The 16,256-nt window shown below is 40.3% G+C and overlaps 1 protein-coding gene and 2 gene segments (V, D, J or C); all 3 read left to right on the forward strand.

Moving 5' to 3' along the window:
* The first annotated feature begins 1,731 nt into the window (after positions 1-1,731).
* LOC125019771 (pro-opiomelanocortin-like) lies at positions 1,732-5,882 on the forward strand. Its single transcript, XM_047604750.1, has 3 exons — positions 1,732-1,864; positions 3,204-3,331; positions 4,912-5,882. The coding sequence occupies exons 2-3, from the start codon at positions 3,215-3,217 to the stop codon at positions 5,455-5,457; spliced, it is 663 nt and encodes a 220-aa protein (XP_047460706.1). The 5' UTR covers positions 1,732-1,864; positions 3,204-3,214; the 3' UTR covers positions 5,458-5,882.
* A 1,010-nt stretch (positions 5,883-6,892) lies between these two features.
* Positions 6,893-7,389, forward strand: LOC125019787. The segment is given in 2 exon segments: positions 6,893-6,944; positions 7,052-7,389. Coding segments are annotated over 2 exon segments (375 nt in total).
* A 6,888-nt stretch (positions 7,390-14,277) lies between these two features.
* On the forward strand, positions 14,278-14,759 carry LOC125020333. The segment is given in 2 exon segments: positions 14,278-14,329; positions 14,437-14,759. Coding segments are annotated over 2 exon segments (375 nt in total).
* Positions 14,760-16,256: the final 1,497 nt, after the last annotated feature.

Consider the following 16,256-nt stretch of genomic DNA (forward strand, 5'->3'; position numbering starts at 1 on the left):
GGGCAGAGAGATCCAGACAAAGGTCATCAGACATGGAAGACTGTCACTGAACACTGCATGCAACATACAAAACTCAGTGTCATGACAAATCTGAGCTATAACTAAACAAGAAATAGTCTGAAGGTTCTCAGTCCACCAGGTTATTGTTTATCCAAAACGTTTCTTTGAGAAGATGTTACATCACTCTGACACCAGTCGCACCAGTTCCAGGTCAAGCAAGTTTCCGAAGGAACAATCTCAGACACAGACGATCCCGTTTAATCCTCAACCGATCATTCAAAGAACCGTCTCTGAACACAGGAGGAGGCCTGAGATAAAATCTATTTACCATCCAGTCTTAACGTCTGTCCCCATTCACACCTGGAGACTGGAGCCTAGAACCGATTAGTGGGTCTAGACCAGTGGTTCTCAAACTGTTTGGAGCTCATATTTTCAGGACCCCCTCACGCGCCTCCTGCCGATTAAACATATGTTTAGGACCATTTGTGATTCCAGATGCCACAGGAATTATTTGTTTTAAACTTTTCAAACTAAACACTAAATAACCTAAAAGACATGTTTCATAGAAATGAAACATCATTTTATTTTACACACGGAGTCATTTTATTCAAATTACATTTTGTCTTCACAACATTTATCATTTTCAAGTTCAAGATTTTATAGAAAATGAACAGTATCAAAACTGGCTCAGTCAAAATGAATCAGTTCATTTCTAAATGTAAGTGCTCCAGCTTTAATTTGTCCTCCGGTGTAGTTGGACCTTAGGACATTGCCCTCAGCCTCGGCTCTACGTCCAGTTGATGAATGAACACGTTTAGCTTCAGTTCATCCGTCTGTTTAGTTCCAGGTCTTCAAACTTGTGGAGACAAACAACCAGAAGGACAGATGGAGTTTAATTGAAGCCCAAAGTGGCCTCAGTGTCGATAATGTCCCTCTGACTTGTGTTGCCCATTAGCTCCGTGTTCTTCTTCCTCCCTGTAATGGACTGATGGAGGTTCAAGGCCGCGGTCGCCCTCTAATGGGTTTATATTTACCTCATGTTTGTTCCATTAGACAAGAAAAATAAATAACTCAAAGCAAGGAAGGACTTTTTTTCTTTCTTGTTTTTTTATTGACCACCAACAAAAGTTGACTTTGATCACTTTCAGGTTCATTTTCCAAACTAAAACCATAATTTTAATCAAATATGCAACGTGTTGAGATGAGTTGGGCTGATTGAGGCAGACACTCTTCTTCTTCTTCTTCTTCTTCTTCTTCTTGTTCTTGTTCTTGTTCTTGTTCAGGTTGGTCACGCCGGGAGCTCAGACATTAGAGGGAGTTCATGCGTCCATGTAACTGTAGACTCTGACTCTTCCTCCATGACAACATGTCGCTCTGCTGTTAATCTGCTGACATTTACTGCACAGCTGCACTAATCGGACACGGCGCTTTTTCAGGAAGTCTCCTAATGAAAACCTTCATTCCTTTTGTTTTCATGGAAAGTTCAGCCTTTAGGTGAAGATGAAGATGAAGATGATGATGGTGATGGAGGAGGAGGAGGAGGAGGAGGAGGAGGTGTTTGTGTCAGACAGGTGGAAGAGGAGGATGACATTTAATTGATTGTCCATCTTTACATGGCAGTGTGTGTGTTCACAAACATGAATGAGACGTGGGGAAGTAATAACGTCATCGGCCACGTGTGTGTGTGTGTGTGTGTGTGTGTGTGTGTGTGTGTGAGTGTGTGTGTGTGTGTGTGTGTGTGTGTGTGTGTCCTTGGCGAACAGGCTATAAAATCAATCCGTGGCTCAAAGGCACAAAAGTGGAGGCAAACATTTCAGTTTGAACCACAAGTCAAACATCAAGGAGAGACAAGGAAAAGGCGGCGGTGAGTAATTTATCATCATTTATCTGTTTCCATGTCGATATTTGCTTTAAATCTTTAAATTTTAAAGTTTAAATTTTAGTTTGTCTTTATTTTTATTCTTTCAGTGATTAAATAAATACGTCGACCGCTACGTACAGGACAGAGCAGTATACAGCACTTTAGTTACTTCATCGACCGTAGAGAGGCGAACGCACAGAAATAACTCAAACACAGCATCAAATATTTATTAGAAAACTAATAAAGTTTTTTCTTTATTAGACAGAAAACTGGTAAAATTTTAATTGTAGAATTAAAAGAAAAGATGAAAGAAAATAACTGACGCAGGCCATTTATGAAAAAAAATGTTTGTCTTCATTGAAGTTCTCTAAGAAATAAAATAAATATTCCCTTGAATATATGTTAGAATAGATCATTTTTATTAGAACGCAATAATAAAAGGTTTAAGATCAATTTACCGTTTGAGCAAAAATCAAAGTAAAACTAAAAAAAACTTGGATAAAAGCAAGAAACTAAAATATATTAATGATGCAGAAAGATTACAAAATACAAAATACTGAACATGATAAAAACTGATAAAAAATGTGAAGTTACGAGCAGCAGGGAAACATTCAGACACTTTAATTAGAACATGAACAACCTGGGATAAAACAACTTTGCAGGGGACAGTCCTGCAGTTTTATATTATTATTATTATTATTATTATTATTACAATAATAACAACAATAATAAATCTGTATCATAATTTATTTATTAACGTTTTAGAGAACCAGTATTTTTGCAGCAGAAAAAACAAACAAAAAACAAAGCAAACGATAAATAAAATAAAAAATATGCCGTTTATTCCGTCATTTATTTATTTTAATCGAGAACAAAGGACACAGCAACTTTATACTATAATGTCTTTGCATAAAGTTTAAGGCAGATTGGTGTCAACTCTGAATAAAATATAAATATATATATTAGATAAAAGAAAATATGATTTGTTTAATATTTTGAAACATTTTTTGTGGAAACTGTAAAATATTTTCCTGTTTAAAATCCTGAATGAACCAGGATTCTTGTTACTTTATTTATATGTATTTTTAAAAGTCCTGTCGTCGTTTGTCATCTTATAGTTTTTATAATTCACTATTTTCTCTGCGTCCCTGTTGTTAAATAAATGTGTTACTTACAGACTCAACTCTTGCTTTGATGTTTTACAACATGTTCAAATATGTCCAGGGTCATTATTACCTTTTAGAAATGATCTGAAATATCATTTCTAAAAGGTAAATACACACATCTGATTACTGGTGTTTGAAAATACAGAATGAGGTGAATGGGTCTTTTATTTTTGCAGATTTCAGGAGAATGTGTCCTGTGTGGTTAGTGGTGGTGGCGGCGGCGGTGGGCGTGGTCACGGGAGCTGTCAATCAATGCTGGGAGCATCCCACCTGTCAGACGGTCAACTCTGAGAGAGGCATGATGGTAAACACACACCTGCACACACCTGCACACACCGACACACACTGATGGGCGTGTCGTCATTAGATTTACATGTATGTAGATAAACTACCAGAGCTGGAGGAGTTTAGAGCAACTAGACTCATGTGGCGGAGAAACCGGGGTTATGAAAGTAACCAAGGAATTCACTGTTTCTGGTGGAAGAATAAGGTACAACATGGAATGAACGATCATGCATTTCTTAAGAAAAAGAAGTGTAATTTCTTTCATGTCCTAGAGGGACAGTTTCTTTTGTATAACCTGTATTAGCATCTCAGCACCATCAGTAGCATCAGTAGCATCTGCTAGTCCTCCACCTCCAGCCCGGTGGTAGATGGAGAGAGGAGGAGGTATTTTAACTTTATGCAGCCTCCTTCTCTCTGTTGGTGAAATAGTTACCGACTGACGTCCAGAGGATCTGGACCCTTCCTCTGCTAGCATTAGCATTAGCATTAGCATGTCTTTCTAGATGCATTGCAGTGGTACTTTAGTTGGATTTCAGTACTGACATATCACGGTAGAACGGGCTTTACCTTTAGTGGAAGTATTTCACCTGTCTTCATGGAGGCGGCCATGTTGTTATTGTCATGTGACCAGAGACCAGTGGACATCATCTGTACTAGTCTGTAGTGATGTTCAAGTAAAATTCAGGCTGGTATCGCCGATACCGATCCGATACTGATACTTTGTGTAAATCCACCCTAATGTAGTAGTAAAAGTAGTTTATTTCAAATCACAGCTTCATAAAGAATACAAGGCATCAGAGTAATTTATTATTTATTTTAATCTCTGAAGTACATTCAGGTAGTGGCCTCATTTACTATCTAGCCGAGATAATACAACAACAGACAAACCAGACACAATCACACAAAATATGTGGAAATGTTGTTTCAAACACTAAATAATAAGACCATTAACATAAATTATCGTTTAACTATTAAGAACTACTATAAAACGAAACCTTTCATCTTAACTGTGACCCTGTTCTCTCCTCTTCTGTCCTCATCATAAATGCTTTGTATCCTGTGTTGTGGTTTAACCTGAGTTTGTGTTTCACAACTCAGTTGTTTAGTAACTTTTCACTGTGTTCCTACATTACCTCCAATGACTGATGTAGCGCAAGTATCGATATTTTGATTTGAGAATCGATTTTAGAGCATAAAGGCCTGGTATCGTAAGTATCGGTATTTCAGTGTCACTACTAGTCTGTACAGCCTCCGTTAGTCACTGTTGTCATACGTGTTCATGCACACGTCATGTAATGATATTCAGGAAGAAGTTTCCACTTTCTAACAGATGCACTTGACAGAGATGGAAATGAGAAGCTGCAGGTCTGAAAACAAAGTAGAAAAACTGAACTGAGTTTCAGGCTAGTGAGTGAAATGCTTTCACCTTTAACCTCCAACCTCTGTCATGTCACACTCATGAATTGAATGCAGGATCTTGTTTTACAGATGTAGACCCTCTATAACCCGTTTTCTTTATTCTGTGGCTGTGACGTGAATCCTGACGGTTCTTTGGACGAATGCATCAGTTATGAACGTCTCCTCTCTCCTGTCCTGCAGGAGTGCATCCAGCTGTGTCGCTCTGACGCCAGCGAGTCGCCCATGATCCCCGGTGATGCCCACCTCCAGCCTCCATTCGACTTCCTTTCTCTTTCTCCTCCATCCTCCGCCCACTCCTCCTCCTCGCCTCAGGCCAAACGCTCCTACTCCATGGAGCACTTCCGCTGGGGGAAGCCCGTGGGCCGAAAGCGCCGGCCAGTCAAAATCTACACCACCAACGACGTGGACGAGGAGTCGGCCGAGCTTTTCCCCGGAGACATGAGGAGGCGGCAGCTTGGCAGCGAGGAGGAGGAGAAGGTGATGCACGAGGAGGAGCAGGAGGAGGAGGTGGAGCAGCAGCAGGAGCAGGAGCAGCTCCCAGAAGACGTCCAAGAGAAGAAGGACGGCACATACAAGATGAAGCACTTCCGCTGGAGCGGGCCGCCGGCCAGCAAACGCTACGGCGGCTTCATGAAGAGCTGGGACGAGCGCAGCCAGAGGCCTCTGCTCACGCTCCTCAAGAACATCATCAACAAGGACGGACAGGAGGAGAAGAGGCAGCAGTGAGGACACCTCCAACCAAACGTTACACGCCTCCTTTCAATTCAACTCCAATGAACGTTTTCTGATTTCACAGGGAGGATGATACGTACATAACACATGTTAATAAAGTTGTCTCATTCAGCACCAAAACGAGGCTGTGATGTTTCCTGTCACCTTCCTTCCAAAACCATTTGATACGAGTTCAAATCCGGGAACGACTATTGGCCTACAGCCTGATTAGCAGATTAATGAAACAGAATCTTAGTTATTTTTTATTTTTAATGATTCACAAGGCTGTTTTATTTGGATGTTTCTGCAGCCGCAGCCCACGAAACCAGTTCTGGTTTGACAGAAATCATCATTAAGAGACAAGAGAAAAAAGAGGAAAACGTTTTGAAAGATGTAAATAACTGTAAATGACATGAAAACATAAAGATGTTTGCAAGCAAGCGACACATTGCATGTTGTTTTTACTATCTATCTATCTATCTATCTATCTATCTATCTATTGCATATGAGCAGTAACACCACACGACCACTAGAGGGCAGCACTGGTTCACACCTTTACAGACAACAGCCCGAATGCTGAGACATTTATTCTGGTCTGATTCATGATTTCGTTTAGTGAATCATTTATTAATGACACATTTATAATCCACTGCCGCTGTGTCATTAATAATCCCTTTTCTCTTGAATCTCGTGAATGGATGAAAAGGTTTTTACTGTATGAACTTGAAAGAAGCATCAGCCTTTTACTGAGCATTAAAAAAAAAAGTTTATATTTAGAGAGTTAGAGAGAAATCTGGGGTTTTTTTTATTTCGATATTTGGGTTTTGAGGGAATGGATAGTAAATCTGTTGTAATCTGGTTGAGCTGAAGGAATTTCATTGTCCTCCACTCATTAATGTCTCAAAGACACTTATGGAAGACATCAGTAGGTCTGCATCATCTGTGGAGACAACAATGAACAAGTTGAGTTCATGTAAGTCACAACGTCACATGAAGAATCATAGAAAGACTGAAGTTGACTGGTCCTGATTCACAGAGTGAGACAGAACATAAACCACTTAGAAACATGAAGAACCAAACTTCTATGTGAGGAGAGGGTTAATCCAAAGTTTAGGACTGATGTGATTATCACTGATGAACACAGAGTTCCAGCAGACCAAGAACCTCTGACAGTAAAATATGCTATTCAATAAATAACAGGAGAGAAAATAAAGAGCTGGATCTGAAAGCTGACTCATCTAAAAACAAGCATTTTCCATTTTACCCGTTCATCCATAAGGAAAAAAACATGAGAAGAGAGTCAGAGCATTTCCATAGAGAGTGACTTTGCATCAGCAGCACCATGCTCCAGTGCTCTGGGAGAGTTTATAGTCCTGAGAGTTGAAGACTGGATGACTGACAGCTGTCCTTCATGACAACAGAAGCCACAGAAATCCTCCTCATCAAAAACATGACTTTGATCTGCGTCCTCATCTGGACTCTCCTCTGCTGCTGCTTCACAGGTAAAGTCCAGAGAATCAAACTCCTCTCCTCTATCAACATCCGTCCCTCTGAAATGAAGCCCACAAAACCATCAAGCTGCTTTATGTTTTTGTCTCTGTATCCTCAGAGTCCAGAGGCCAGGTCACAGTGACTCAGCCTGGATCAGTGACCTCTGGTCTGGGAGGAACCGTCACCATCAACTGTAGAACCAGTCAGAGGGTTTATAGTGGTGACCGTTTAGCCTGGTACCAACAGAGAGATGGAGGAGTTCCTAAACGTCTCATTTATCTTGCTAACAGTCGAGCATCAGGGATTCCAGGTCGTTTTTCAGGCAGTGGATCAAACTCTGACTTCACTCTGACCATCAGTGGAGTCCAGACTGAAGATGCAGCAGTTTATTACTGTCAGAGTAACCACTACATCAACAGTCAGGAGGTGTTCGCACAGTGAAAAAGCGTCGTACAAAATCCTTCCTCAGTCAGACTGAACAGAAACTGAAGTGACTGTTGCAGCTGGAAGCTACTGCAGAGACTGATACAGTTCACTGAACACACAAACCAGACGTTGGTTCAAAACTTCATACACATCATACACTTCATCTGTCAGTATTACGTTTTATATTGAGTACATTCATATAACTAATCATGTTTAGCAGACACTCAATTTCTATTTAAACCTGATTTTAAATCCACCAACCTTCAGAAAACCTTCATCTTCCATCAGTCAGTTGTTAATCAGATCCAAAGTTAAAGTTCTCTCCCTATTTTATACATCCTATTAAACTGTGACAGTTAATGAGAAAAGCTTGGAGAAGAAATAAGTTTCTCACTTAAATCCAACCAACAGTAAAACTGAAGACACAGATCAACAAAAAAAATATTTGTAATTATCATTCACTCATTAACATTAACATCACTAAGAATGATCACTCTCATATGAGGACTCTTATATGGGAATGGACAGCCTTTAATACTGGTTACAGCAGCAGTGAACTGAGGCAGCTGTCGTAAAGGCTGCCGTAAATCATCTAGTTGACACTGCTCCTCCCGCTCGATTTGTTGCTGTTCCTGTGTACCTGCTAAGTTGACACCTGTATGCTTGTGCTCATGTCTGATTGTGCTTGTTCTGAGAGTCACCAGTAAAGCGTTATTATAGTTCAAAGTTCATGTGAACATTACACTACTTTACATGGTGTCAGAAGTTCGTGACAGACACACGGCTTCAGGAAGTTTAATCCCCCGGAGAGCTTGAATGAATACTTCTCCACCAAAAGGAATGTAATCCATGACATGCCTGTTTTCATCAGAGAGTACAACGGCCCGGTGAGAAACGTGAAACTTTTATCAGAGCTCTGTATGACCTGTCAGAACATTGCGACTTTGGAACACACAGAGAGGAGCACGTCAGAGGCCATATAGTTGTGGGCATAAATGACAAAGAGCTGCCTCGTAAACTGCAGTTAGAGGCAAAGCTTACATTACCCCAACTGTCCAGGAGGTGACTATGCAAGTACACCAACAGGGGGCGGCGTGCGCGGCAGTAGAGAGAATTGTACACGCTAAATCCTCATACTGAGGAAAACAGAAGTGGAAAAATAAAAAGAAGAAAGTGTGGAACAGACGGAATCAAAAAATATACATGGAATACATGCAAAAGGTGGGTCATTGGGAAAGAGTGTGCCACAGTCAGTGAATCAGAGAGGTGACAGAGGCAGAGACTGTTACACAGACACCATATTTCCAAAAATTCAAAGAGAAGCTCTGCTCATTCCCGCTGTATGTCATACATAGCCAGACCGCAAACAATCTGTAAGGCAGAGACACAGCATGTAAAATGGTGATAGTTAAGCACATTGAGGACGTGCACAATGCTTTTGGTTAGCATAGGACTCTCAAGACAGAGCCTGTTAAAACACAGTTAAAAAAAGAACGCTGATCCGTATGCAGTGCACACAGCATGAAGGTCCCCTTAACTCTCATGCAAAAAGTAACAGAGGAAATCCAGCGTATGGAGGAGATCGGAGTCATTGAATAAGTGACAGAGCCCACGGATTGGTGTGCACCCATGGTGTCAGCTGCAAGGCGAAATGGCAAAATATGCATCTGTGTGGACTTGAAACAGTTAAACGAGGCTGTGAAGAGAGAGAGGTACGTCCTTCCAACTGCTGAGGAAATCAATGCAAAGCTGAGTGGCAACACCATGTTTACATCACCCTACACTGCCTCTGGGTTTTGGCTGCTATGGCTGAGACCCTCAGTGGTCTTGAGGGAGTAGCTGTCTACATGGATGATATACTCGTGTATGGCAACACTGCAGAACAGCGTGACCAGCACCTAAACAAGGTACTAGAGAGAACTGAGTTGGCTGGCTTAAAGTTGAATAGAGACAAATGTGTGTGTTCAGACAGAACCAGCTTCACTTCCTGGGCCAGGTGATTGACAAGTCAGGAGTAAAGCCTGACCCTGACAAAGGAACAGCAATCCTCAGCTACCTCAACCACAGAACATCCAGGATTCAAAACGTGTCCTCAGGATGTTCATGTACCTGGGGAAATATATTCCCCATCTGTCAACTCTGGCCCAGCCGTTGTATGAACTTTTGAGATCAAAGTATGCATGGACGTGGGACCAGCCCCAACAGGAGGCCTTCCAGCGTGTCAAAGACATCTTGTCTACGTCCCCTGTACTGAAATTCTACGACGTGAATCGACCTACGGCTGTTTTGGCAGACACCAGCCGCTATTGCGTTGGCGGTGTGCTGCTCCAGCAACATGACGGGGGCTGGAGACTGGTTGCCTATTGCTCACTCCGTCTGTCTGAGGCAGAAACCAGCTATGCCCCAACAGAAAAAGAGTGTCTGGCAAGCGTTTGGGCATGTGAAAGGTTTGAAAAGTACCTTGTTGGCCTTGAGAACTTTAAGTTGGTCACTGACCACAAGCCCTTAATACCATTGATAAATAAAAAGGACCAGCAGAAAGTAGAGGCTTGTCATGTCTGCCATGAGATGAAACACGCACAGCGTAAGGAGCCCCTCATCTCAACCCCTCTACTGGACAGACCCTGGAAAAGACTTGCTGTCGACCTGTGCGACCACAACAAGCACTCTTACCTAGTAGTGTCAGACTACTTTTCTAGGTTTCTTGAAATGCTCCACATGCTGACAACCTCTGCCTCACAGGTGGTGCTAAAGTTAAAGACTCTTTTCACATGTTTTGCCTGCCCAGACCAGGTAATTTCAGACAATGGACACCAGTTCGTATGTTTGTAGTTCCAAGAGTTCGCTAGAGAGTTTGACTTTCAACACGTTACCTCAAGTCCATACCATCCCCAAGGGAATGGACACGCAGAGAGAGGAGTAAATTGCAAAGAAGATTCTAAAGCAGAAACATCCTCTGCTTGCTCTCATATGTTACAGGTCCACTCCCTGCGCTACTGCGGGCATTAGTCCTGCTGATGGAGAGAAAGATTAAGATTGCATTTCCTACACTTCCTACCAAATTAAACTTTTTTTTTTTAATAAAAATGGTTTATATGTCACGTGGAGAGATCACCAAGAAGTGAAATGGTTGGGCATATGAGGATGTTGAGACTAAGCATCTCACATAACCTGCTCATGACCTCTGACCAGAAGTGTTGAATGTGTGGGCAGTACCAGAGGGTGTGGGTGTAGTTGTCTATTGAGGCTAAGCAAAGTGAACAGGTATTGCTTTGACTGAGGCTCATGCACTAAAGTTTATGGGAGGTAATCTGGGTTCTATGAAGGACTTTATGCTGTATTAATAGAGTTACATGTCATGGAAGGTGTGAGATTGCATATTTTTTGCCAGTTAGTGTCTGTTGGTAGACTATTTATGTCTCTGGTCCACTTGTCTCTGGGGATTGATATTGATGTGTCACTGGATGCTAGAAGTTTGTATGTCCGAGATAACAGATAACAGGGGTTATTTTCCCATCAGTGAGTTATTAATCAGATCCAAAGTTAAAGCAGACTTTCAAACTCTCTCTCCTCTTTTATACATCATATTTAATTATGACAGTTGAGGAGAAAGCTTGGTGATGACCTTTAACCTCAGCTTCATGCTGGATCTCAGCTTCATGACCTACATCCTGAAGAAAGAAAAGTAAAGTCACAGACCATCATCATACATCTCTGTGATCAATAATCATTAATATCACTAAGAATTAACACAATGTCTTTCCATATTTCCAGTGCTGATCTCCACCAGCAGTTATCATGGAGGGTGTTAACTCTGATACACTTTTAATTTCACATCAATGACACAAAGAATCTTCAGTTGATAAAATATCTGTGGTTTCACGAAGACTTGAAATATATTATCTTTCTACATGTAGTTGTTTCCAGTAAAAATCTAAATCTTCAAATTAACCTGTTTTGGTCAAAGGAGCTGATGTATAATAAAGAGCTGCATCATCTGTATATTGAAGTTTTCAGGGTTTCCATGTTCAGAAAAACCTTGAGATGAACCAGCCCAGCCCAACATTCAGTGTAATATACTGTGATTAATAGTTGTAAAATATTCAGTTCATGTAACAATTAACACATCACAGCAGCCATTTACTGTAACTGACTCTCAGCACAACACAGATTTGAATGAAGTGGTTTGGTGCATTAACCCATGAATTCATTAAATAACAGACAATAAGGAAGATAGGTTCAATGATTAGTGTGAATATTATCATTTAATTATCTGCAAAATGTACGGAGCAGATGTTTTGTCTTGAAGCCAGAGGAATAAATTTGTAGTCAGAGATGTGATATAAGGCTCATCTATCAGAAACACATGAAACACACTGAAAGTAACATAACATTAAAATTTATCTTGATCTCATATAGTATTTGAAAATATGAGCAATACGAAAGAATCACTATATGTATATATTATTTATTGATAGATAATGACATAAAATATCATCACTGACTCATTTTAATAAAGAGTCAGAGCATTTCCATAGAGAGTGAACCCAGGACATGCATAGACACTAAGGACTGGATCAGATCATTTAACTTCCATCAAGGCTCATATCTGAGGAAACAAAATGTGCTGCAGAGTGAGGTAGGCTAATCCAAGAAAGCAAAAAGTAGAGAAACGTCAGAGAAGAAGCATGTGGGAGGAGCTGAACAGAAACACAAGGAAACATGAACAGATGAAGGAACAGAAGAAGAGGAGGACTCAACAGACGACAGGACAAAGAGAAAGACAGGACTATATATACACACTAAGACTAACGAGACCCAGGTGAGTCTAATGAGGGAGGAACACACAAGGAGAAAAAATCATTTAATCAGAGGGTAAACACAGACAGGAAGTGAAGCAGGACAAGAAAAAACCAAGGAAGAAGCTTTCAAAATAAAAGCAGGAATCACAAAGAAAAGCTGACAGGGTCACAGAAAATGTTCCAAATCCAATCTCATGAAGAGAAAAAGGTCCTAAACTTAATATCATGACAGTTTCCACAGGAGAGCAGCCTTTTAGCTGAATGCTCTACCTCCCATTCTACTTTATGAAACTGGAGGAAGAACAATTAGAGAGAAGTGTCTTACTTGGGTCCGATGGTTCTAGGAGGTCCTCAAGACACCATGGAGCTTGGCCTTTAACAGTCTTGTATATAAGGAGGAGGGTTTTATGTTCTAGTGGATTTTACACTGAGTCACTGAAGAGAAGCTAAAAGTGTAGAACTACGATCTCTCTGGGTCTTTTCCATCAGAACTCTCTTTGCTGTGTTTTAGAGCAACTTGAGTCTTTGTAGAAAGTTATTGAAGCGTCTTAATAATAATGAATTACAGAACTCAGCTTCAATGTTTCTGAGTCACTTACTACTTACTACTTTTCACTATTTAAACATTAATGCCTAAAATTCAACGAATTCTATGAGAATCTGTATAATTGATGTGTTTTCTACATGTTTTGTCCTCTCTTCTCTGAGTAGTGATTAATCAAACCTGTTAGCATTTTTTTACCTAAAGATAGAGGAGAGCATGAAAACTGAGAGAGGTCACTTTGTGTAGCAGTACTGGTCTGACTGTATTGAGATCAGTGATTTAATCGCTCTGTTCACAAGGACAGAGTTTGGTGTTGTGCTATTTTGGAGTTAAGATTTGTATTAATTCAACTCATAAATGTCTCAAAGGCACCTGTGGAAGACATCAGTAGGTCTGAATCATCTATGGAGACAACAACGTAGAGCTGAGTATCATCAGTGTAACAGTGAATATTGCTGACATGTCTCCTAATGTCATTGCCATGAAGAATCATAGAAAGACTGAAGTTGACTGGTTCTGATTCACAGAGTGAGACAGAAGTTTGGGTCTTCATGTTTTTAAGTGGTTTATGTGGTATATAGGGAGAGGGTCAATCCAAAGTTTAGGACTGATCTGATTATCAATGTTTAGCATAGAGTTCCAGCAGACCTGAGATCAGCAGGACAAGAACCTCTGAAAGTAATGTGAATGAATATTCATCATTACACAGGATGAGATGTTACAATCACTTGTGCCAAGACACCGCCTGAGTACATCTCACTGCTTCCTATTGCCTATGAATCTCCTCCACTAACATCTTTCTCTTTTCTGCTACTGATGCCTTGCTCCACAGAGGTTCCCCTGCACACAGCCCCAGACCTCCACAACCCTACTCTACATGACCTGTAATATCCCTAAGCCTGAGAACAGCCTGGACTTCCTGTACTGCATCTTTTGGATTCCACTTCCTCCCTGTTTTAGCCATGGATGCTACACACTTAACTACTGGATCTTTCGACTGAATGAGAGCCATCTCCAGTCTAGCCTCAGCACACTTAAACTCCTCTGTCAGACTAGTCACTGGGGGCTCCAGTATGACTTTCCTATACAAGGTGGTGATGCTTAAGCACCGTGGGACACCATCATCTCCTGATTGATCAATTAATCATCCTTTAAAGGTTCTCAACCATTGATAGAGGAACTGCATACACTGTCAGTGGCCACATTAGCAATAAACCAAACCATAATTACCAAAGCAATGTGAATGAATAAAATATGATATTCAATAAATAACAGGACAATAATTATTGCTTCTAAATAAAAGAAAATAGGGAAATTAAGAGTTGGACCTGAATGCTGACTAATGTAAGAGGACAAAAATTAAACATTTTCCCGCCAAAAACATTCACATTCTATTTGATCTAACAAACGGAGAGAAAAGAGTCAGAGCATTTCCATAGAGAGTGACTTTGCATCAGCAGCACCATGCTCCAGTGCTCTGGGAGAGTTTATAGTCCTGAGAGTTGAAGACTGGATGACTGACAGCTGTCCTTCATGACAACAGAAGCCACAGAAATCCTCCTCATCAAAAACATGACTTTGATCTGCATCCTCATCTGGACTCTCCTCTGCTGCTGCTTCACAGGTAAAGTCCAGAGAATCAAACTCCTCTCCTCTATCAACATCTGTCCCTCTGAAATGAAGCCCACAAAACCATCAAGCTGCTTTATGTTTTTGTCTCTGTATCCTCAGAGTCCAGAGGCCAGGTCACAGTGACTCAGCCTGGATCAGTGAGGTCTGGTCTGGGAGGAACCGTCACCATCAGCTGTAGAACCAGTCAGAATGTTTTTAGCTCCAATCCTTTACACTGGTACCAACAGAGAGATGGAGGAGTTCCTAAACTTCTCATTTCTTATGCTAACAATAGAGCATCAGGGATTCCAGATCGTTTTTCAGGCAGTGGATCAAACTCTGACTTCACTCTGACCATCAGTGGAGTCCAGACTGAAGATGCAGCAGTTTATTACTGTCAGAGTTACCACTACATCAACAGTCAGGAGGTGTTCACACAGTGAAAAAGCGTCGTACAAAAACCTCCCTCAGTCAGACTGAACAGAAACTGAAGTGACTGTTGCAGCTGGAAGCTACTGCAGAGACTGATACAGTTCACTGAACACACAAAACAGACGTTGGTTAAAAACTTCATACATCATCATATTTAACTGTGACATTTAAAAAGAAAAACATCTAAAACACATCTGTTGATTAATGTTCAGTGTGTGTTATCATGGATAGTAGCAGATGTCTGTAGTCCAACTCATTATTAGTCTCTAATAGACAATTAGTTCAGATCAACTTTCAGTTTATCACATAACTTCATCATAGTAGTGAAATAAAACCTGAAAGAGTCAGAATGTTTGAGTCACTATTGAAGGATGAAAAGTAAAATTTATTGAGAAAAACCCAAAGTTATAATTCCCTCAAATTACAAAAAAAAAAAAAAAAAAAAAAAAAAAAAAAAAAAAAAAAAAACTTCAATGATTTGTTATTAAATTCATTAGAATTAAAGTATATTTTAACTGGTTAAAAATTATTGTGAAAATATATTTAACACACACATATAATTCATTAGTTTCCTGAACTGAGACACTGATCCTCAGACAGTAGCTGCAAAGTGATGAAACCTGATGTTTACCTGTAGTTGATGAATTAGATCTAAAGATTAAATGTGACTGTGATGAGATGCATTCAGGAAATATTAAAAAACAAGATGATGATTATGTTGTTGAAGATAGAACAGAGACAAAGTATTTGACTTGAAAAAAAACTTCATTGTCTTGAAACATGAAAATATTAGAGGCTGAAGAATAATGTTGAGTTGGTCTCATGGTAGAAATAAAGAGACAGAATGAGAGTGAAAAGATTTCTAGGTTGGATCATTTTGAAGGAACATCAGATGTTGGAGACACACACAGAGACCACTGGTTCTTATATCAAATACTGAACAGATATGTTCACTGCTGACAAACACATTCAGATTCATCCCAATCAAAAACCCTGGATGACAAATAAAATAGAAACTCTTCTGAGATCTGACCACCTCATCTTCACGTTGGCTGACCAGGACAACAAGACGAGGGAGAACCTGAGGAACCTAACAAAGCTACGATGAAGACAATTTGTCCACAGAGGACGTGCCAGGGATTAGACCAGATCACCAACAACAAGGACAACTCTGCAGTAACTGTTGGAGCTGATACTACGGTTTAAACCAAATAAGTTCTTGTGTTTCCTTGGACCACTGTTGAGAGGTACTGAACACTGCAGACCAGGAACAAGCCTCAAGAGATACAGTTCAGGAGATGTTCTGACCCAGTCATCCAGACATCACAGTCTGGTTCTTGTCAAAGTCAAATCCTGTCACAAGAACATTTTTCCTGCTTCCATCATCAGCTCCACCGTAGTACTGGAAAAAAGACTAGACTAGATTAGAAAGACTTCAGATTGAAGCATGTAATGATAAAATATAACAAAAAACTGCTGCATCATCAGCATAGTGACAAACTTTATGG

Source organism: Mugil cephalus, chromosome 14, assembly GCF_022458985.1.
Source record: "Mugil cephalus isolate CIBA_MC_2020 chromosome 14, CIBA_Mcephalus_1.1, whole genome shotgun sequence".
Taxonomy (NCBI): Eukaryota; Metazoa; Chordata; class Actinopteri; order Mugiliformes; family Mugilidae; genus Mugil; species Mugil cephalus.